At 31.5% G+C, this 24,999-nt stretch overlaps 1 protein-coding gene across 2 annotated transcripts; it reads right to left on the bottom strand.

Moving 5' to 3' along the window:
* Positions 1 to 17: 17 nt before the first annotated feature.
* LOC110992072 (scavenger receptor class B member 1) lies at positions 18 to 24,867 on the bottom strand. 2 transcript variants are annotated; one of them, XM_022257738.2, is made up of 12 exons: positions 24,784 to 24,867; positions 13,558 to 13,652; positions 10,740 to 10,831; positions 7,397 to 7,557; positions 6,891 to 7,035; positions 4,325 to 4,531; positions 4,013 to 4,137; positions 3,557 to 3,715; positions 2,989 to 3,095; positions 2,677 to 2,795; positions 2,482 to 2,607; positions 18 to 2,379 (listed from the first exon to the last, which is right to left on the bottom strand). In XM_022257738.2, exons 2-12 carry the CDS (start codon positions 13,643 to 13,645, stop codon positions 2,008 to 2,010), a joined length of 1,701 nt encoding a protein of 566 aa, XP_022113430.2. In that variant the 5' UTR covers positions 13,646 to 13,652; positions 24,784 to 24,867; the 3' UTR covers positions 18 to 2,007. The 2 variants fall into 2 exon arrangements, with proteins under 2 accessions (XP_022113430.2, XP_022113431.2); XM_022257739.2 differs by lacking the exons at positions 10,740 to 10,831; positions 13,558 to 13,652; positions 24,784 to 24,867 and adding an exon at positions 7,725 to 7,809.
* Between the last annotated feature and the right edge of the window lie 132 nt (positions 24,868 to 24,999).

Raw genomic sequence — 24,999 nt, 5'->3', positions numbered from 1 at the left:
ATAACTATTATTTCATTCCACATAACTTACCATCCTTAATATGTACAACTTAATCTGAATATAATAAAAGTAATATCACATTAACTATGGTTATATTATTAATACTAAATATTTAACATATTCCACCACGACAGTCTTAAACACTATGATGTCTTTGCATTTCATAAAAAACATATATTTTATTTATTAAGATTCTTTAATTTACGATTCGCTCATGTATGCTGCTGCTGTGTTAACAAGACGCAATTTTTAGATATAATAAAGATTCCGATGTACATGTCTATTGCAATCTTAGCTGTTCAATTAACAGCCAAGCCTTTTTACTAACCGCCGCCAATTAACTAACCGCCTGAAAGATATTAAGACGTAGCGTTTTTAACAACATATAATAAACTGGCTGGCTAATGCTTGGGCCATTAGTACGGTAAAGTCATTATTTGGCACAAATGAAAAAGATGTAACATATAAAATGTATCTTTTAAAAATAAATAAAGTCAAGTTCACTTTATTATTGTCACTACACTTTTCCACTGTACTTGTTGTTTTTCATGAAAACACCACAAACTTGTGGTTGGCATAGGCCATTTTGACAGTTTGAAAAGTTTCGTTTCGAGTGGCAGAAAGTGGAATTATATCTAAATTGACAATCAACAGGCTAGGCAGGTAATAAAACATCAATGATCCAAGTCATCTGGCTACCTGTTTCATCATCTGGCGGAACGTCTTTCAGACCGTTAGTTAAATGGCTAGGCTGTTAATTGATCGGTTAATTAAGCTAGTTGGCTGCATATATAATTTCATTTATATTTAAACTTACAAAGAGACCGCACAAATGCAACAATAATAATATAGACGTCAATAAAATTTTCTAGATACACAATAAACACTAACACATAAAAATAAAATATTCCTAATTTGAGAGATAATGGGCTTCTTCACGCACCTACCTACTTGCCTATAAGGAACTTTTATCAATGAACCGAATAAGTATGTTATTCTCATAGGCCTGAGCCTCAGATTTCTCTATTTGTTTCATTTGTCAACCTAATGGGCAAGTAGGTTGCCTCCTGTGCCTGACCCACGCCGTCGACATTTTCAGTCTAAGGCAAGCCGGTTTTTTCACGATATTTTCCATCACCGTTCGATCGAATGTAAAATTGAAAGAAAGGCAATTAATGGACAGCCGGTGATAGAACCTACTTTAGAGAATCGCACGCTGAATCCACCACTGTTACGAATTTTAAATCTAAATATGTAATGTATGTTATTGTTTTAATTAAAACTTTTAAGGCGCGGTCTTTAATAATAATTAAAATATAAAACAATAGAACAATACGATATATCGTATTATCATCCTTGTGTCTTAAACTAATTGAGCAATTAATAATAGAGCAAACTAATTGAGTAGTCAATAATTATTACTTTATTAATTACTCGAATTTTAAATGAGGGTATGAGGCAAGATTTAACTTTACGGCAAGTATAAATTAAAGGCCGGTAAAAATCGAAAATACTAAAGTACAGATATACAAGACCCTATAGATCCGATTATTCTTTGATTGAAGCCCAATGCTGAGCAAAAACCCTTTGTGTTTTTTTGTTCAGCATTGGTCAGGGATGACATAACTTAAAGGTACTTAATACATTTTGAAATGGACCGTAAATAATTTAATAATACGTGTGTAAATATTAATACAAACATACAAAAAAACGTGGACTAAAAGTGTGCTTGTTTCCATGGTTACCATCGCTACGTAGCTTGATTTATGGTAACATTCACGATATATTCAGTCCACGTTTTATAGAAATGACAGAGCTTTAATAAAGACAGACTAAAACTACACCCGGTTTAAAAATCCAGCTATATGTTTACTTTTCTAAGAAGTAAAAATATAGTTTTAAATTCACTTCTCCTATTCCGACTTTATTATTACTACTACTGGTAACTTGGTTGTTTTAACGAAAAAGTAATTATATGACACAATTTATGCATTGACAAGTATCTCATTATTCAGAAAACCTTTCATCGTAATCAATTGTTTCGCCCATCAATAAATCCGGCAAATCTTCTTCCGTGATAGCTAATAAGGAAACAGCTTCCTTCGCCATTTCATCATCATTAAACGTATCAGCCATATTTAACGTTAGGCTACTTTTTCGTCTTTCCAACACACTATGGTTTATCCGTTTCTCTGTCTTTTTCGTGTCTTGGGCCTGGATGAGTTGGTATTTTGGGTACCAGAGCCGATAAAGACCATGGATGACCAGAGCACTTCCGATGACGATGAGAAGGATTTCAAGAGTAAGAACCAGTGGTGGCGCAAAAATTAACCGCATTCGTAGGAGAGACACTACTTCTGGAGGTGGTTCGTCGCAGTACTGCAAATTTTAAATCAATATTATTATTTAAAGGAAGATTTAATTAGCCTCAAATACCCCATTACTCCCATTCCCAATACAATTATCATTTCCAATACTTACTAGTGTCAGCCACATAAGTGGTACAACCATATCTTTTAAAGGTTTGGTGATTGGATTTCCCGGCGCCATCCTCACAGCGATGTTCACTTGCAACTTCGTACTCAAACCCATTGGTACACCAATTTTCTAAAAGTAATCAGTGGTTATGTTTTTGTAAGGGCATAGATTTCATATAAACTTTCTGAAGATATTTACCGTCTCCAAATCCACATGCGAAGAATGAAGTAGAGGATCCGGTTTCATACCTTCATACAATTTTTGCTGCTCAGGATCAGTGTCCAAAAAATGAGGCTTTGATAATGCTATAGGGAAACCTAAAATAATATTATTATTATGAAAAAAATTAAGTTGAAAACGATTCGATGATATTAGCAACTTCGCATCTTTGTGGAAAATCGGTAATCACGGATACCAGACGTACATAATTACTGTAGAATGAAAATTATGTTATAACTTCTGAACTATATTGTGACAAAAGAATTGTTTTTATTTAGTTTTACTTCTTACCGTAATAGCAACTGCCAATATCTACAAAACCGTCAGGCAGACAGTTTGTCGTGCATTTACAAGCAAAAGGATTCGTTTTGTTAAAAGCCGTATCATCCATCTTGTATCTGGAATTAATAAAATAAACTAAGACTAACTATACAGTCTTATTTATTATTATAGATTAATTAACTTATATTATACTGAAATGTTGGCCTAGGCTTAACCGTGCGACCATCATCTCTGAGGTCGTAAGTTCAATCCTAGCTGTGCACCAATGGATTTTCCTCCTTAGTGCATTTAACATTCGCTAGAACGATGAAAAATCGTGCGGAAACCGGCTTGCTAGACCCAACAAGTCGACATCGTGTTTCAGGTGTTACATGTTCTACTTGCCTGTTAGATAGATAAATGATCATGAAAAAGATGCAGAAATCTGATGCCCAGACCTAAATAGGTTTATTAACTCATAGGTTTTAAAGTTTTTCGTAATTTAAAGTCTTAAGTAATGTCTAAGGTCACTGAAGTATTTTCTGATGTTTTTTGACAATTATCATATACATGCCACTGTAATGTTTTAATTTAATACCTAGTTAGTGGAATTCCTATTGATCCAAGAACTTCCTCCTTATATACGAAGGGGTAGACTCTGCAAGCTTGCTTCCTAAAAACTGGGAGTACCGTGCTGTTGAAGCCAGGTGGTAGCATCAGACCTTCGTAGGTTCCTTGTAGCCGGTTACAGGGGATGCTAAATAACATTGTTAATAAGTACTTATATCCGTTAATTGTTTTGACTTAAACATTTTGCCTTGTTGATATTGGAAGGCGTTTTGTTTTTTAAATTTCAGAAATCGAATTTTATTGTTAATTTTTTTTTTAATTCGATGCGGTTGGATGGTTGGTTATAAACCTTTCATCTTCTTCTTCCATATCTAGTTATATTTAAAAGTTATCCTTTAAAGAAAATAGTTTTTTAATTGAACATAAGAAGTAACTATTATATGAGCCTTCTACTCGTTTGCTGTTCTATAAAAAAATATCTTACCTAGTGTTGATTGACGAAAAACCCTGTTCTCTAAGGCCAGGCTGACTATTCCATGTGTTAATAGAGTACCTCCTGCTGATGTTCTTCAGCTCCACCTCTACTTCATCATTTCTTTGAGCGTAGAACTAAAAACATGTACTTAAGTATTGTAACGAGCAAATAAAAAAGACGCTTGTTTTCTAATACTGACTTCGCGACAATAGATGGCGTTAATATGATCTAAGCCTATGATTTCAAAAGCAAACGAAGCACTGTGTAAATAAAATGATTAATCGCGCATACGTTTATTTTAATAAATAATTTTCAACTCACCCTATCCATAATTCCGATCTTGCCAAAATCGATCCAACCAGGGACTAATTTACTGGCAACATTCACTAGGGGATCGTCGTAGCCCCAGAGGAAATCACCCGCAGGCATGGGCTTGAAAAGCTTGGATCCCAGAACAGTCATGGTGTAATAAGCGGCTGTGTTGGGTAACAAGCCCAAACCCTGGTCTGCAAGGAGTGTGCTGATAGCCTGAAATCAAAATTATGCTTTATACTTTCTGACACATAAACCTTTGGAGACCTAAAGATTTAAAACTAAAATTATTGGTTAAATGTCTTTATATGCAACGAGACCACTACATCTAATAAAGACTTACACCTGACGACAATAAACAAGAAAAAGAAACCAAATTCATAATAATCTGCCAAACTATTAATTCAATTCAATTCAAAAATTCAATTCAAATTCAAATCAATTCAAAAAACATTTATTCATGTAGATAACATAATGTACACTTATGCACGTCAAAAAAATACATTAAATGCTTCTAATTTTACATTTACGCACAGTTCTCAAATCAAGGGCGTAGAACGGAAACGAAGAACTGGCAATAATTAAGCATACAAAGCTCTTAGTTTGTTTTAAATATTTAACTATATTGTAAAAGACTAACCTTCACTTAAAATAACTAGTTACTATTACTATTAGCACGGACAGAATAAATACTATAAAATTAAATAAAATTTTCCTCATCATCTAAGTCATCTCAAATTGTCGTAACTCTTTTTAGCGCATTTCGTTACTATAACTAATTTTTACATCCTTAAATTTCCTTAGGTTCTATAAATATCTCGATCACGCTAACCACAGACCCCTTAAAACCACTCTTTTGCGTAGCGGTTTTAAACCATATTGAAACAATTTGAGTATTGAAGAAATTTGAATTTATTACTTAATATAATTTGGCTTATTCACTTTTATTTAGTTTCTTATATAAAAATTTGAATAGTGTCTCGTGCCTGTATGTATATTCTAGAAATGTTCTGATCCGTTCACAAATTTATAAATAATTTTAAGTCAATGGAAAGGTAAAACTGCCGCAGCAGACATGTCAAGAAATCGGTTATGCCAAAATAAAATTTGGAATTACATATATAGGAAAAATATTTAAAAAGACGACTTATCGTGCTACCTTTTGAAAAATTTTAATAATAACTTGATAAAGTAATATCTATTTTAATAATGTGATGATATAATAAATTATAATAATAATTGATAATATTTATTATGTAAAATTCTACGTTTTTAAATTTGCACGCAAATTGTGGCAGAATATGCTAGCTTTATATTGTACCACCATAATAAACAACTATAACTTCTTTAACATGTGCCATATTTTTGCAAATCAATCATTATTATTAAGTAGTACTATAACATTTATTACAATTTATTATAAATAATTTTAATAATCGAAAAAATAAAAGATACTATCACTGATTTGGCTGGCCTTGTATTACTCAGAGAATCAGCATTGGGTTAAATTATTTATTTTTAACAAGTTTCAAAAATCCTGTTAGGTTAATTTTTAGAAATCCATTAACTTTTATGTTAATCGACTTTAAAACCTGTGAAAAATTAACCTGACTGACTGAAGTGGTTGAATAAATTTACAATTTTAAACTCATACTTGTTCCTATGTTGGTGATATTAAAAAAACATCAGAATATTAATGTCAGAATACTCAATTAAGTTATCCAATGTATGATCTATCCACGAGTTGTTTCGAAGTAATTAACAATTGAGTGTCATTAAAATTCTTGAATACGACAAAGTTTTCAAGTTACAATTTAATTTTTATTGGAATTACTTAGAAATATGATTACTTAGTATAACATTCGAATAATTTGCTAATTAGTAACGTAATTCTTGTTTCTTATGGTTTCTGATATCATTCAAATCTGCAATTATGTAAATCCCTTTGATATTCTATTATTATATTGGCATTTAGATAAACAACGAAACATACACAGAACATCTCGATTATAAAAAAATATAACGTTTTATTACGCTAAAATTAAACGTACATAAAAGATAGGAAATTTAATTTTCTATATTTGATACAATTTAACAAAAAACTCTACAAAAGTTCAAGATTCAATTGTTGTTCACCGCTTGACAAAAAAACCACTTAACATAAATACGTAATAATGTGTTTAAAATTGTTAAATATATAATAAATATGCGACAACACGTTCCTTGTGACATGGCCTTCCACCTCTGATCCTCATCATTTTATGTTCTTAGCTGGTGCGCGTAGTACAGCAATGAAACAATGGATTTTGATATATTGTAATCCTTAAGAATGGAGGCAAATACTAGTTTTGTATCGAGGAAAGATTTATTACTACGCGTTACTTTGTAACGAACAAACTCTAAAACTACTGGACCAATTACAACAATTCTTTCACCATTAGAATGCTACATTATCCCTAAGTAATTCTGATAGTTCATATTTAAATTTGCTTATATGGTTCCCCTAGGTGCTGATGCTTATTTCTATGGAGCTGGGAGGTTTTATATATTATGTATCGTAATCTTCAATACTTACAATCAGGGCGATATTAGGCACTACGATGCTGTCATTATACTGTCCCACTGACTCCTCTGACAGGAACTTGAGTTTAATCTTCGGTTTCATTGTCATCACTCCTCTTTCTTTGTCTATGGTTATATTCTCGTTAGTTCGCATCTCTCTGTAAACAATATTTTTTACTGTTACTTCTGTCTGTATGAACTTTTAAACACAGAGTTTTAGTGGTGCTAAGTCTCAATTAGGAATGTTATCAAAATGCGCTTTTAGACTTAATCCCAAGTCAGGGATTTAGTTAAAAATAACTCTGGGTGGTTCTAGCTTATTTCATTTTGTTTAATTATTCTCAATTCCTAACTCCGCATTCGGAGTCGCCTGTCTGATAAATGCCTACATCGAATAGTAACATATTTCGGCCAAACAATGCGCAGTTTAACAAGAAAAAAAGAAGTTTACAGAAAAAAATATTAATGTTAGTGGTCATTCCAATTTATTGTATTAATATTTTCGTTTTATAAACTTACTGAAACTTGTAAGGTCCTAATTCTGTCAATTTTAGTTTCTCCTCTCCTCTCAGGTACTGGTCAACGTTGGTGTAGTTGAAGATGTAGACGTCAGAATATATTTTATACGTAGGGTTCGACCACATGTTGTAAATGAAGTTTCCTTCTCTTACTTCTGTAAACTGGTGACAAAAAAGTAAATTGAGTGCCTTTAAATAATGTATGAATTTGTAATATACATAGATGGGAAAAATCTTGCTATTCCAATAGCGAACGTTTAACATTTACGCATCAGAACATGTTACACACTTTAGTTAATGTCAAAGAATGCGCTCACTTGCACACATACCATCATGACACGTGGAATCAATTAATGTCTCGACGGGAATCGAATCAAGGACTTCTTGGTTGTAATCCATGAGCCATCCACCTTTAATTGATGCCATAACAATAGATGATAAATAGGTACACCTTCAAAACCTACAAATTCGTTTAGTTGAAACGTTGATGATGACGTGAATAACATTATTGAAAAACCCATGAAAGATGTAAAAACCTAAACACTAATTAGATATATATATTATTATAATTCGTTTTAATATTTATTAGGTAACAGATAGGGTAACATGTGATAAAAACATTTAAAGACTAATAAATTTTAATATTGATAAAGACATATTTAAATAATTTAAAAATCTGAGGTTGTAGTGCCAATGTGGCACTACAACCTCAGATTTCTGAATCTGGTCATCATCATTTGTCAATCTTAATGTAGTGATAAGCCTCCTGTGTCTGACACACGCCGTCGCGTTTGGGTCTAATACAAGTCGGTTATCGCTCGTTATCCTTGACCGTTCGTGCGAATGTTAAATGCACGCTTAGACAGAAAGTTCATAGGAAGGGGAAGGGAACCTACGACCTCAGGAATCAAAGTCGAACGCTTAAGCCACTAGGCTAACACTGTTCTTGTAATATATATATATTATTTAGAATAAATAAAATTATTTTTCTATTGATACAACGTATTTTCAATTCACTGTGATTTGATAGATTTTAGATAACAAATTGTACCTTCGAGTTTTAAATCCACTGGTGATGCATCGATTGTTTTTTAATACGCGATTAATATTAGTTCGGAATCAACAGCGCTAAGTTACAACTCTAATTTGTGAAAAACATTCGATTAAGGGATACTAAAGTCATGCTTAGGTGTTGTCTTTGATTGCCAGCGAAATGTTCTCATAAACTTAGAAGGAATCTGGTGTCACTAGATTTAACTTTAGTTAGAAACGCCTAGCAAATATTTCTCTCAAAGCTATGTATAATTCTCCAGATACTTTTTACTGACAATGATGTACCTCCAATAATATAGCTAGCAAAGTGATGAGGAAGTTTATTCAAGGAATCACTAACACTTAAACCAGCAAACAAAATTTATTCTAGCAATTAACAGTATTTGCCATGACGCGAGTTAAGTTGAACAAAATAACTATGTTGTGTTAGATTAGTGCAGTGTCTATTTATAAACTATGAACAAAGTTTATTTAGCGATTTAGGATAACCCAACATGTTTCGCAATATATAATAATATAATAAAAATAAGCCTTTATTCATCTTATTGACATACATTTAACAAAATATATAAATAAATAAAAGTTTTACTACTCTAAGATGTAGATCCTGTTCGGGAGAAAGCCCCCCATCCAACTTTTTCCACCATCATCATCGCCATTATTTTTTACCATCGTCGTTTCATTTGCCATTTTTTTCAGCTACCCTTTCGATCCCGTGGGCCCATCGCTCTATTGTTCTGCCCTTGTTTTTGTTGACTTTTGGACCAATCCATACGGTTATTGTTTTAAACTATGTGTAATCTGTACAGGTGTCTTGTACATGTCCATTTAAGTTGTACGGCATGTTGCTCAAGATATAATGTAAGGGCAAGCGAACAATCAAAATCTTGGATTGTATTCAGTAAAAGATTAAATCCGCTCTGATTGTGTTAATTAATAGCAATCACAGAAGCCATTTTGCGTGACTGTGTAAATTAAAAGTATAAAAATCACTATAGATATTTATAGAAATAAATTTCAATGAGTGACACACATGTTTAACAGTAATCCCATGAAACATTTTACAAGACATTTAGATAATTTTTAATGTGTAGTATCTAATAAAGAGTTGTGAGCAGGGCTGACCTAGTGGCTACAGCGTGCAACTCTCATCTCTGAGGTCGTAGATTCGATTGTCGGCTGTGCAATGAACATCCGATTTATGTGCATTTAACATTCCCTCACACCGGCATGCCTTAGACCCAAAAACTCGACGACGTGTGTCAGGCACAGAAGGCTGATCATCTACTTGTCTATTAGATTGACAAATTATCATGAAACAGAGAAATCTGAGGCTTGATAAGGTTGTAGTGCCACTGATTTGTTTATTAATATAATAAATATTAATAATGAGTCGGCATATTCATAACCAAGATCCTAATGAATCACTTTATAGTTTTAGCCTAACGCAATAAAACCCATAAAGCCATATTTATTCGTATGACGTCAAATTAAAGAGAATCCAAATGGTGTTTGGTGAGTGATTCACAGTATTCCTTCTTGGTCTCCTTGGGGTATTCGCACATTTAATATCGTCATTATTTATTAGGCATTGGCTAAGTGTGCAACTAAACACTGGCAAAAATTCACAATAATCGCAATATTTATACTAAGTTATAAAAAAGTAATGGGTTTTATGATTTTAGTTTAATTTTTATATTCTTTAGTTTTCTGTTGTATTAAGTTACTATTAAAATAGGAAATTTTGCTTTGGTTTTATTTAAAATTTGTTTTCGAAATTTATCATTTAGACACTACATTATTTATAATTTTAAAAATATTTCAAGGTTCTCTCATTATTATTATACTTTATAATGACAAATAACTTATCTCGAGATCCATTTAAATTAATATTAAAAAAAGTTTGGATCGTACAAGGAAATATTTTGTTCCGTGTAATATATGTTTGTAATAAAATCATATGCATCATACAGTTTAATAATAAATTGATTGAAATAATGAGTATATAAATAAGATTCTATTGTAATTCAGAGGTCAGGGTCAGTTTTAGATTAAGTACTTGACCTTTCGACAATATTGAATTGCTTTATTATTTGCTATCCAAATCAATTCTCTTTGGTTCTTAAATATTACAATATACTTTTTATTGTAGTAAATGCATTTTAAAGCGATTATGTACTTATTTAAAAAAAACGTCTGAGATAGGTGGGGGATGAATCAAATTAGTATAATTCAGTTATTCAAGTGGTGTATCAAACTTGATATAAAAATATAAATATATATATTCTTACCCAATCCGTAAATAAGGCGATTGGATCAATTAGAACTGTGACCAGTCCAAGTACGATCATCAGAGTGCCATACACCAATGTCACCACAGATTCTGAAACAAAAATAATAATACAATATCAGCCTTTAACTATTAAACCAATTCTTGACGGCACCTTATATAATGTTTTAATTTTATTAATTAATATTTCCCCTTTCCGTTAATTCAGTCATGATATGAAAATGTTATTTGACACTTCTCAATTCTACTCTCTGTTTCTGTTAGAACCTAAAGTATAGTATTTTTTCAACTGGTACAAGGGATATTTATTATGTTGTTGGTAGGTCTTTCCTTCGTTTATATAAAATATTGTATGTAAAGTGTTTTAGCTTGAATTATTAATATATTTTTCATTCTTACATAATAAATAATACAGCGGAAATGACAATATTTGCAACATAAGAAAAATATTTTATTGACAATCAGAAGATCTACTCTCCTGATTACTAAGTCTTCATGCTTAAACTCCCTGTTTATCCTTAAGCAAAAACAAAACGTAAGCCGTGTGAGAAATATGTACTGAAATAACGTTAAGTACTCACTGTCTGTATAGCGTCTAACATCACTGGACCCATTTAACGTAATAAAAAATCCTTTTATCGAATCAGGGTTAGATTATAAAGATAAGATAATTAAGTAATTAATTGACTCAAATCACATGAATGTTAACTTGCCAGTTATCACCAGTGCTTAACATTTGATAACACTTTTTATTTTTGAAAGTACTATGAAATTAATAGGTTTAAACGGTTGACAGCAAACATCTTGGCACCTTTTACTACATCTACATGTTAATTCATAAAATAAAATTAACTACTGACATATTCTTATGTACGTTGGGTGGTATGTGTATGTATGTATGTATGTGTCAGTCATGCATCATCTGATGTTGAAACTACATCACGGCACAAAGAAACGGCACCTTTTCAAATTACCATCACAAAGAAAATAATTTAAGTTATTGTCAATAATAATAATAATAGACTTTTAATTTAGATATTTTTACATTTAACCATGTTTCTAGTTCTTCTTTTAGGTATCTGTGTTTCCTTTTAAGGCATCGAATCGCGTAATTCTTCTCTGCCCTGTGCCACTCTCTGCCATATACAACCTGCTGTTTCTTTGATTCTGTAATTTGTTTATTGTCAATAAACAAACTACAAACAAAATATTTATATTCAGGCCTCGTTTCAGCCCTGTATGGGTTTAATAAAAAACAAAAAGACTGTTATGTTTTATACAACAACATTACTTATTAAAATCAATTGAATATTTCTAGACCAAATAAAAGTGTGTAAACAAGTTAATTGTATTTATATATTTCCCGTTGCATTTCGTTAATTACAATATTATTTAAATTTAACTTAAACCAATTTAAAGCTTTAGTAAAAGATACATTTTAAAATGTAAATCACGATTTATTATTTTCATATAGGCACATAATATAATGTCAGTGAAATAAAGTATAATATCCTGTCTGTTTTAAATTATTTCTTAGTTATAGTGTTTCTATATTTTACGTATCTCGACTATCTTCATCGCATGAGCATGCATAATATATAGGTTTTAAAACTTAACGCTTTGTATATTAAGAATTCTCATGAATATATCTATTAATACACACCAGTACACAGCCGGGGCTCGAATCCACGACTTTAGTATTAAGAGTCCCGCTCTTAGTTACTAGACATTCATTATACACATGTACGAAGACATTTATCTTGTATCATTATTAATTATACAATTAGGTGAATACTACAAATACAATTAAAAGGTCAAACGATTAAGTTTTATAGAGTCTACAGTCCCGGTTGATAAGTGTAATCAGAGCAATTGACAAGTCCATAGGTCAATGAACTTTTTTTAACCGGAAGAAGGAAGAGACGATACTTTCGTGATTGTTATTAGACAATTGGTCGCGTTCTTGATATACTCGAGAGTTTGTTGACAAAAAAAGACATAAGTAGGTGAGAATTTAAATTTTATGTGATACTAGCTGAACTGGCAAACGTCGTTTTGCCATGTCTATCATTTATGGTTATTGTGCCTCACTCGACATAGATAGGTATAGTGTGTCGCGGACTTTTTGTAGATATTTATAAGATCTACAATCACTTGGAACATTTTATGGTTCTACCTTTAATAGTTTAGGCAGGGTACGCAAAATAAGTAACTTTTTTGGTTGATTTTTTACACCTTGTGTCCGAAAAACCCTAATACCTTACGGAACCCTATTTTTGTTCAAAATTAAATATAGTATTTTGTTCAAAATGACTCGTGGATAATGTAGCTTTCGAATGGTGAAAGAATTTTTAAAATCGGTCCAGTAGTTTATGAGCCTATTCATTACAATCAAACAAACAAAGTTTTCCTCTTTATAATATTAGTGTAGATAAAGATCGCCTATTCATTCTCTTAACAAGGATGATGTATAAAGAAGATTTTTTAATCATGCCCTTTTCCTGGGTAGGCAGAGACTACGGATCTGCTGCGGTCCTGACATACCCTCTCTCTTATCACTTTCATGACAGATTTTTCTACATGTAATTTGGAAATCATGAATTGTGAATCAGAATGGTAACTATTCGTTTCGAATCCCAAGAATAACACCATAAAGAATCATTTCTTAAGTTCCGTCAGTTACTTTTAGATACACTGTATGCTAAAAAATATCAAAGATGAAGGTTCCGACAATTCGCCTTTTTGATCCATCACAATTACACAAAGCTAGCCTCACCTTGATTAGAAGTGTTTAGACTTTAGACTATTGAAATACTTACGCCTTTTTTGAACAGTAAAATTTTGTATCTTCATAAGCGATATTCGACTCCTGCTAGTTTGTAGTGCCTTCTTCGCTCCGAACACCATTTTGAATCTGTAATTATAATTTTTATTAACAAGGAAAAACTTAGAAGGTTTCTTAGGCGTTAATGGAATTTTATTTAATTATAATACATTTTCTACAGTATAAGTAGCAATTTATTACATAAATATATAGAACTATATAGAATATATCTATAATAATTTAAAGATTTACTTTAATTAAAAATAAGAAGTTAATTTTTAACTATTAGTGGTTGTTAACTGACAACTGCTCTCAATATTGCACAATAATTTCTGTTATTGCTGTCCTTATAGCTACATTACTTTTCGCCTTTTTTTCCCTTCCAAGTAGAGTTTAATCGTAATAATAGTATATAAATAAATAAATAAAATTTAATTTGTAATAAAATTTAATTTCACACAGTAAAAGTCGCAGATGTCATTTTCGAAAAGAAGATTTTATACTAATCGCTTCCCGCCATCCGCGTGGACACGAGAGATTCATTTTTTAATGAATTTTAACGTCAAAATCGAATTATGAATCTGTTTAAAGTAACAACAATTCATTCAGCAATAAACATAAATTACAAAAAAACGCGTATTCCATACACGTTTAGGTCAGTTTAATCTATTCGTAAATTGTTACTACACTCACGAACTACTTAAGAGAAACACGTGAACGATTCATTCAAATAAAACACGTGACTGCATTCTTTTAAGTTTTCTAGACTAGGAGCAAGTTAAATTTTTTGAAACGGTAAAAGACGAATCACACATTTTCCGCTCAGTACAATGAACTGACGTTAATTGAATTAGCTACAATGTCGCCAGTATTTTTAATACAATACCGTTTAAAATATTGTAACCTAATAAACTAAAACTAAGTAGACACTTAACAACACAAATAGTATCTCCCGAAGCTACTGTTTTATAATTCTAGCAGTGCCCCAATCGTTGATAATATGTGGTTGGCTAAGTTTTGCCGAGGAAAAATTTACAAGGAGAATGCACGCGATGGGGTCCTTGAAGAGGCCTTTACCGAAACATGAAAAAAGCCAACAAAGTATTTTTGGATTTCTTTAGGTTTTGTTGAGAGGTTAAATAAAATTCAGAGGTCAAACAGCTTTTTAATAAATGCCTACGAAAAAAAATCATTAATATAAGTTTTTCCATGCATTCTAGCCTATCAGGCACGCAATCAAGCAAATATGTGACCGGCTAAGCAGCAGGGGAGTGTCGAAACACACACAAAATGTGTGAACAAACTCCAAGTATATGAATAATAATAATTATAAATTATATTTGAGCTTAGAACTGAAATAAAATTACGTGGAATGGGGTTGCGATGCTAACAAAAACTAACTTGGCTTTTGGGTTTGGCTAAGTGACACTTATGTGTTTGGATATCGAAAACGAGAATGTTAAATTACAATTCATGACTGGTAAAAGGACTTGTTTTGGCTTTGAGTGTAAGATGAAAGTTTACATTTTGTTAACAATTCTAATTATTAACTATATTTATATTTTTGTTTTTTTATTTTTCATTACTGGGTAACTAAAAGTCTTGACAGCTTATAAAAATGTTGCACCACCGGACCACCAACGGTTGCAACAGGAAAAATTGTTTTTTTTTTTTGTTTTTTTTTCGAGTTTTCAGATTTTTTAAGTAGATGACTATTTGAGCTTGTTAATTAATGTCTTCCTATTTTATAATATAACTGGTCAATGACGCAATTCTTGCTATATTAAAACGTTTAAAATGTCATAAGCAGAAACAAAAAAGCGCTCATCATAATTATGTTTTGACGTAGCCATATTATTTTGAGATGTCATGGGGAAAATTGGTTTAAAAAAAAACTAGTAGATGTTCTGTGAATCCAGTTCCACATACCACTATTATCTACGGAAGCAGAGAACCCACCAGCAACACGAATATAGCATGTATAAACCTCGGGTATTTCTCACAATGCTATTAAAGAATCATTTGTTTTTATATAGTATTTTGTAGACAGTGTCGTTGCAAAATGTGACAACTAAAAGTGTTCTACAATTATACAAAGAATTGCAGTAGCCAGCTCCTACTCCAAAATCTCATTCAGCAGTTCAGCACCCGTTTGACATTCAAGGAGTTAAACGACCGGTTTAGTATGTACGGACAGACAAATTATACGTTTAGGGGTCATTATATTATTTAAATTAAATATAAAATATCGCATATAACGCGTACCTAACTACTACTACGTACTACTACCTATTAGATTGACAAATAATCATCTAATAGAAACAAAAATCTGAGGCCTAAAAAGGCCACTGATTAATTTAATTTTATATAAACTATGCTAAAAATAGCAGATCGTTATATGGCGAGACTAAAATAACTTTTGACTCATAATTTTATGGATGTTAAAACCGAACGGATACTACCCAATATAGTGTCCATTTGAAAGTCAAAGTACAATGACACATATAATATGACACGTAACTAGATAATTACGTATGCTACACAAATACTAATCGACCATACGTTTTTGGCAACAAATTTTAATTTTCTGTAAATAATAGATGTTATGAAATGATTGTTACAATAATTAATATGGAACGGCCCGACCATAAAATTTAATTTTGTAATTCTCAAAATAATTTAAGCGAAATATTATATTAGGAAAATGAATATTAAGTAATTAGAACAGAATATTCGATATGTAACACGCATCAGAGCGAATCAATTTCGCTTTTATATAATACTGGTTTACTTTGAGCGAGTTAAGAATAGAGACTTATACACATAGATATATGTAATAAGTAATGCCCGTATATTTGATGGCCTTACTTAGAATGACCCAGTGAAAAGAAGAAAGAGAGGAAGATCACCAGAAACTTGGGAAGATGTAATAAAAGTTACACTTCGATTTTTGTTGTAATTTTTTTTATTCGCAATTATTTTGTTTTCTTTTGTGATCTCTTCGTGTATGTCATGTTTACCTATAAGTGCTTAACACTTTAAAAATAGTATTTTGTGGTTTAATTTTTTAAATTTGACTTAGGGTCCTTCAAGAAAAGAGCGTACCAATTCTTAAAAGGCCGGCAACGCACTCGCGAGCCCTCCGGCATTGAGAGTGTCCATGGGCGGCGGTATCACTTAACATCAGGTGAGCCTCCTGCCCGTTTGCCCCCGGTTCTATAATAAAAAAAATAAATAAATAATCTGCAATTGAGAGTGTCCATGAGCGGCGTTATCACTTGATCACTATCAGGTGATCCTCCTGCCCGTTTGCCCTCTGTTCTATAAATTTTTTTTATAGAACAGAAAATTTCAATTTGTAGATTGACACGTACTAATAGCATTTTGGTCCTTGACAAAAGAAATCAATGTTATGTAAGGATTAGTCACGAGGTTAAATATTTAAGAAGTAGTTTTATAATTACGGCTCACTAACTATTACAAACTATATCTTTGTCTTTTGTTACCGCGACATTTAATTAAAACCTCTTTCAGGAACCGTACAATACGATAACTGCAAAATTCGCCTTAAAACTTGCTATATACTTTTGCTGATGCGAACACTTACAGCGATTCAAATCAGTCTTAATATTTAGCTTAAGTCGAAATAAGGGAAACAGTGGTGGTCTAATGTCTTCAGCGTGTGATTCTCATCCCTAGGTCGTAGTTTCGATCCCCGGCGATGCAGAAATGGACTTTCATTCTATTTGGGCATTTAAGATTCGCTCGAATGGTGAAAGAAATCATTGTGAAACTAGCTTAGCTTAGACCCAAAAAGCCGACGGTGTGAGTCAGCACACTGATCACCTACCTATTATATTAACAATGATCGAGAAAGAGATACATAAATCTGAGGCTGAGACCTAAAAAGGTTGTAGTGGCATTTTATTTTTTAATTACAGCTTGTACATAGCCTTTTGAATTCGTTTTATATACCGACACGTCAAAACCATTTGCGTAACAATAAATATTCTAATTTAAATAATTGTTTTATTATAATTTCCAGTGTATTGCTTTTATCTTTCGATATTAATGTTTAGTTCGTGACTGAGTAATTAAATGAATTTTTAATTAATTATTGGAATACTAAACAAACAAGCTAGATTATATTGTTGCACAAAACACATTTCTTGAAAATAATCCGATGAAATTATGATTAAATGAATTATTCATGTCTCGTGACAGTTTCCATTTTCTCATATTTTCATATGTGTTTATAAATAATAAACACAAGAGCTTTAGACTGTATTATCTTTTTTAATAAGGAAGCAATCAGATACTTCAATTATTAATAAATTTAAAGATCCTAGAACACTTTCGAAGCTAAAAATATATAAATAGAAATGCATACGTTTTCAGATAAGTAAACAAGTTGAGTCATTGCACTTATAAATAAAGACATACTATAGATATAATAAAGAACGATAAATAAAAACCTGACCCGACGCATGTTATACATGTGCCCTAAAGTCCTATCTATATAAGCATGAAACAATTCCTTTGAAATATACATTATTAAAAACATCTCGTTTAATTTAGATTAAATAATTACCAAAACTTTTGTGGGCATACATACTATTAGTTAACGTTTTGGGAAACTTAAAAATACATACAATATATAATATACAACTAGGAGTATACCATATAGGTCAAACTACCGCCATTTAATAGGTAGCGGTACCAAATTAAAGCAAAAATGTAGTCGAAATTGGCGAAACAATGCAGTGAAAATCACTTTCTGTAATGTGTTTTTGTAAGTGCGGAAACATATTCGAATCAAACGAACAGAGAAACAGCATTAAGAACTCTTTTTGTTTTATTTATAAGATATATAATATAGTATAAGTGGGGTGCAAATAATTTCGCCTAGTATATACTGAAAGTCTTGCGGGATGAGAGGATCCCAGAACTCGGTTTTTTGTACCTATGGGATATGTGCGACAGCGAAGACCAAGGTTATTTGCGATAACAAGGGCCAGAACCAGTCTGTTTAACAGATCCCCATTTACAAAGATGTTGCTACTGAATACTGTTTCCGACACTATCGACATACTTACATGTTTGTAGAGTCAGTTCAAGGTAGCGATATTGTGTGTATTATGTATTTAATATTACTTACTTTATTTTCTTTTCTAATATATATGTATTGGCTTAGTACTGCTAAGAAGACGTATGTATTTTGTAAGTAACTCAAAACTCTATAAAAAAATCTATATCCGACAAGTTATTTAAGAAACGTTATAAGCTATAAGAAATTTTACAAATTCTTATCAATACGTGATCGCCCACGCAGTTTAGCTTATAAGATCTTTAATGTGTCGATAAACCCGGAATTTGCAATATATTTTCAAAAACTTGTATGTTATCCATGGTAATTCATGATTTTTATGAGTAAAATTTAAATAGGCGTTTAAATTGGCTTTTCGGCTGTTTTTTTATTTTAATAAACATTTAACACAAAACTTACAATGACTGACGCGCTCACGATTTGACTTGGAAAAAGAACAGATTAATACCAAGTAAATAAATGAATTTTGTCTTTTCTCCATCATTACTCTACATATAAACGTTGACCATCTGAGATAGATCTTAATCGAAATATTGATAAAAGTGTTGCAATAACCAATCGACGGATTTTAATAGCTATCTGTCGATACAAGCTATCTGTGGTAAGGCGGATCGGTGTATGTAGATAGACCTTAGTATTAAAATGATTTTATTTTTAAGCTATTGCATAGATTTAATCGCGGGCTTTGAGCACGTCGACCGAATCAAGAAATTCCGTAACGAAAAATACCTAAAACCATTTCGTAATATAGGTGCCAGTACGTGTTAGAGCGGGACAGAACGAATACTCACATCGTTCTGGCGTGATCGGTGACGTAGCGTAAACGCAGCCGTTGCAGCCAGTACGAGTTAGAGTGAGACAGACTAGGCGTGTTAGTCTGTGTCCGGTAGTGTGGTAGATTGGTAGATTGAATTAATATCAAAGAAAAAATTAAAAAAATATTTAAAAATTACTGTATAAATAAACAATTATAATTGTTGATAAAAAATGCTATGTAATAGCTTTACCGCGGCAGTCCCCGAGTGCCACACGTTTTTTTTTACCTCTTAAATAGGATATAAGTGAAACAATGAAACGCAGTTTACAGGTGTAATTGGACTTCAGGTTAACAAATGTTATTTTATGTTGAAGTTATTGTATTCAATCAATCTATTGTCTGTTTCTGTACCGAAAATGTACAAAAAATATAAACTTTGAAAGCCTTAGTGAACATAATGTTGCCTTGGCTCATACAGGACATATATATTTAACGTACATACAGGAGTTAAGTGTGTTATCTCACGTTATAAACATTGGTAATATGACGTGAGTATCTGACGGTGAACGTAACATATAAAAAAACAACGTATTGCACTCCGGTAGTGCGGGCAGAAGTGAAAACTTGAATATTAACATTGTGCATTTTTGATATTTTGGAATGGTTAGGGAATAATTTTGCACGAATTGCTTTAATTATCAATATAAAAGTACCATTAGTTGTGGTAAAATATTATATTTATTTATAGCGCTATCGTACACAAACACGACAATTTATATTACATAAAAACGCCGCGCCAGCTGTCTACTCTCCATCCGTCTTACGCATTTTCGATCAGGTCACGTGTCCTGACGCAAGTTTAACATTTTTTAACCATTTCAAAAAAAGTGTACAACGCCGCTAAAGAAGTTTTCTCTTCAAAAAACTAATATCACAACTAACTAACATCACAAGACTTGACGTGTTCAGTAAAATGCTTGACATTCGCCAAGCCAGTTCAGGACAAATTCAAAAAATCATTTATTCATGTGGGTAACATAATGTACACTTATGAACGTAAAAAAAGGAAGAGAAATATACATTAAATTATTTATATTAAAACAGTTGCGTAGGTGTGCATTAAGTTATTAATTAGTAGTATCTAGATAGAAACAATGATGATAAAAAAATACTTAAAACTGTTTACCTGACATGTAACGCGCTGTTGAATACATAACTATAAATACGATTTATTGAAAGTTATCTTTTGAGCTTGCATTTTACCTTGACCTTTCTTGTTTGTTATTCGTAGTATCAACTGTCATACCTTTCGAACTAATGTCACTTCTTTGTCTGTTTGTTCCGGTCTTTCTTTTTGGCACCAAAAATTAAATATACATTTCTTGTGCCCAATTTTATACACTTTAATAAAGAATATATTAAACATATTTAAAGTAACCAAATCTCAATTATTTAAAGTGTTTTCAGAGTATTTTTAATAAAAAACAAATTCATTTCATCATTTACATTTTTTACGTCAAACTTTTAAAGGAATACAGAAAATGAAACAGATGAAAAATATACATATAATCCATTTGCTAGTAGTAAAAAATAACAGTCAACAATTATTGTCATTTGAAGAGACAGTAAGAACATTGACTTCAAATAATACATTAATAATGCGACGTATGCGAAGTTATATTTAGTAATTAATTATACAGAAGATACGATACACTTTAGCTGCTGTTAATGACAATTAAAGTGATTATTTTTATATATAAGAGAAATTTACGAGGGAAATTAAGTATATGTGTCGTAAACATTAATAATTTAAACTAAATTATTGTGGGGTATAAGACAGTGATAGAATATAATATTACACATGACACAAGTATATATTTTCGCAATTTTAAAGGATTTATAAATAATAGCTTTACTTTACTAGTGATATTAATAAAATATTTTGTTTTGTACATCTTGGAATACTGGTCCTGCTTCATAGGACAATCGAACTAGACAAAATCAACTCGTTCCTAATCTATTTATGTAAGTTTGTATATATTGGAAAGAAATTAACTTTGGCATAGCTCACACACTGTTTGGCTATTTGTTTATTATTACTTTTTTTTAAAGAAAAATGTAAAATATATAGTTGCAAAATTTATGTGAGGGCTATGTATGTATAATATGTTTTTTATAACGCCATCAGCCTATTTCATTTTAGTGTAGTAGTTTTTTTTTTGTCTTAGGTCTTCATGTATAATTATTAAATCAACGTGTACAAAATATTGTGAAAACAATTTTAAAAGAGTAAGTATGGAGTTTCTTTCTTATGCACATGGAAGTACTTTTTGGAAATTGCCCTCATTTAATAATAATATTAACAATTTGTAATTTGGACTTTCAAAGGGTCTAATTAAAATAAATGATTTGACTTTGAAATCATAATCGTTCCAAAGATGAACGGTCCAGGCACAGAACACGAAACATATTTATAAAATTATATTTCATCAGGTTTCCTTAAGTCGATTAAAATTTCAAATTATTGAGATTTAAAAAGAAACATGGGGCGGTAATTTTGTTATTGGTCGGTCGGTCAATACTCAATTATGGCCCATTAAATGTGTAAGTTCAATGTTCTTATTATATCCGATAAATCAAGATTTTATTCTTTCTCACGGAGCAAGCTACGTTTGCATTTCTGATTGGCATTCTGGACCAGAATAGTGCATCTTTCTGTATTTGGATGAATTCCTTGGTATTATTGTTTGGTACTGATGGCTCACCATCACGCCATTAAATTGTGTCAGAAACGTGTTTTATTTCAAACAGGTCAGGACGTGAACCCAGGCGCTATTCCAGGGTGTTTGTAATCTATTTATATATCTCACTGCTGGCCAGAAGAGAGTTGAAAGCTCAGGTTAGGCTTTTGGCAGGTTTTGGGAAGAGCAGCTCAGCCGAAAAAAAGGTTTTTCCCACGACTTGCGCAAGAGCGTCATCTGCGACACTCGAAGCTTGGCTTGAGCTGTCGTGAGCGAGACACCTGAAGGGCAAATGACCCGGAAGGGTTGGGTAAACCTAGAGAGAACACAGGAGTGTAGTTTTGTAATACCCGAACAGAGAATGCACTACGCACGATTCGACTTTATGTTCCAAAATAATTTAGAAGAAAATATAGGTTATATAACATCCTAATAATCATATTTGTATAGTTTGTTCTAAGTCTGTTGTGTATTGTTTGTAACAAAAGTATTTTTGTTAAAAGTACGTGTCATTTATTATCTTGACCTCACATAAAGGGAAAAACAAATCATTAAACAACTTCAAATTTTACAAAATAAACAGCTAAAACACTCGTTTGTCTCACAACTTAATTCCCACAAAATGCGCATACGCAGACTTAAACGTTATTAGAAAACCTTCAACTCATGTAAAAAGAAATATTATTTACGATGGTGTTAAATTATACGGTAAAATCTCTAGCCCAAATCATAACAATTTTCAAAACGGCTAAGACATTTTAAATTTAATTTGTAGTGCATATATATAAATTAAATTAGTTATCAAATTTTTTTACCGATAAAATTCATTCCAAATTCTTTAAGGAAACTAATAAAAATCACATAAGTAACTCATATTTATATATAATTAAACATATTTTTATATTATGTGTAATGTTAAAAAGCACTTATTTTGCACTTATGGTCACGTGTTAGGCGATACGAGTTTGTTTAAAACTATGTCAAATCCCCGATAGTAAAATTAATTTAAAAAATTATCGTTTTTTTTCCTACTTGTATAATTAATTTATAATCTTTTAACGTTTGTATTAGGTAGTATATTCTCACATTATAGTAAATGTTGTAATATTTTTAATAAATATATCCTTTATTTGAGAGGCGTTATGCCACTTTGCACTTCTGTCTCTCTTCAATCGCGATGCAGGATTACCTCGGCGTAATTATAAAAAACTTATTCTAGCATTAGCAGTATGCCAAAGAAGCTTTACATTTTTCGGTTGAAACTTAAAGACAAAGTTAAAAAGTACGAAGCCGTACAAACGCATACAAAAGGGAAGTGAAGAAGTGGAAGTGGAAATGAAAAAGTTGAAGTGGAAATGGGCAGGTCTAATTTATGATCACATCAAAGAGAAGACGACCACCAGAAACATGGGAAGATGTAGTAAAAGGGATAGCGGGGGCAGAATCTGAAAATTGCCGCGAAGAATATAGACAAGTATTTATTTTCGAACCAGTTACATGATATAATTCGTTTTTGTCCGTTATTATCATAGTTATCGCTCTATTTGTTAATGGGACTGCCATTTCAATAATGACTATTTATTTAACTTAGCTTAAATAGTGTGAAAAGCTAATTTAACATAATACTTTTTAAAACAATTATATGTTCTGTCGTTAACGAGTTAACAAAGTTTTTTTTATTTGTTTCCATTCCGATCAGTTACCGCTTTATTACCTTTTGTACTATTTTTTTTATAGAACACGAGGCAAACCTGTCTATGTCCACTCAATATCAGGCTCGCGTGTGCGTTGCCGGCATTTTAGAAATTCGAACGCTTTTTTCTTCTAGAATCCTCAATAGAATTTTGTAACTATTTCAGTGGGCAGCTGGTTCCAAAAAATCTAAACCACAGATGGTAAAAAGCTTTGTTCTTAATAATGTGACCTTAAGTTCCTCTTAATAATGTGAATCTGATACTTGGCTTCCAGTTACATTCGATTTTTTTAATCCTTGTAGCTTACAGTGTATCTAACGATGCTCGCCTTCACCATTTGGATGTGTTAATTTATAATTATATTATGTGGTTCATAAGTGTTATGTAACCTACATGAATGCATCATATTTAGATTTGAATTGCGCATACATTGGTGCAGAGCTGGGATTTGAAGGCACGACCTTTGTGTTTGACATGCCATCACTACGAGCAATATGGTATAATTATTTGAACCAATACATTTTTTACTTAATTTGTGAAGTTAAAGCATTTAATAATTGTATTGCTCGCATAACCTTTTTTTTAAATTACATTAAGTTTGGAGGACGTATTTATTTTTATAAACCACGTTTATTGGAAAAATATTTTAAACGTCCAGAATATTTTGTAAAAATACTTCCTGTATTTTTAAATAAAAATTCATAAACATGAAATTTATAGTTTTAAATTATTAACAGAAATTGTTAATACTTTCATGGTCGCTAGACTATTATGTTATTATATATTATTATCTGTATTTCTTAAAATAAAATTTACCGAGTAAAATATTAAAATTATAAAAAAAACAATAAAATGTCATGATATTCCAGCTATAGTAAATAAATAATGTAATTAGGTATAATTAAAAGGTGTCATTTCCTACCTTTTTAATCCACAAATTAGCACTAACACAAAAAAAATTGTCTTCACACTCGTAATTTTTTAGACGGGCATTCTGCGCGCTCGGTTAGGTTATACTGCGTGTGCGCACAATCCATTTCCTATTTAAGCCGAACATCAGTATTCTACACTGATATGAAGATAAACTATTTTGGCGATGGATGAGTGCTACAGACAGTTCAAGACATGCAAAATACCA

This window comes from Pieris rapae, chromosome 8 (assembly GCF_905147795.1).
Source record: "Pieris rapae chromosome 8, ilPieRapa1.1, whole genome shotgun sequence".
Taxonomy (NCBI): domain Eukaryota; kingdom Metazoa; phylum Arthropoda; class Insecta; order Lepidoptera; family Pieridae; genus Pieris; species Pieris rapae.
The sequence above is the reverse complement of the archived record's forward strand: the minus strand, read 5'-3'. Positions and strand labels throughout refer to the sequence as shown.

What these genes read in the sequence shown, in the direction of transcription:
- LOC110992072 (XM_022257738.2), bottom strand. Translation starts at nt 13,645, where the DNA reads ATGGTGTTCGGAGCGAAGAAGGCACTACAAACTAGCAGGAGTCGAATA. An exon ending in TTTTACTGTTCAAAAAAGGC is followed by an intron (nt 10,832 to 13,557) that starts GTAAGTATTTCA and finishes TTTTTGTTTCAG; the next exon opens with AATCTGTGGTGACATTGGTG. An exon ending in TCGCCTTATTTACGGATTGG is followed by an intron (nt 7,558 to 10,739) that starts GTAAGAATATAT and finishes TTTTGTCACCAG; the next exon opens with TTTACAGAAGTAAGAGAAGG.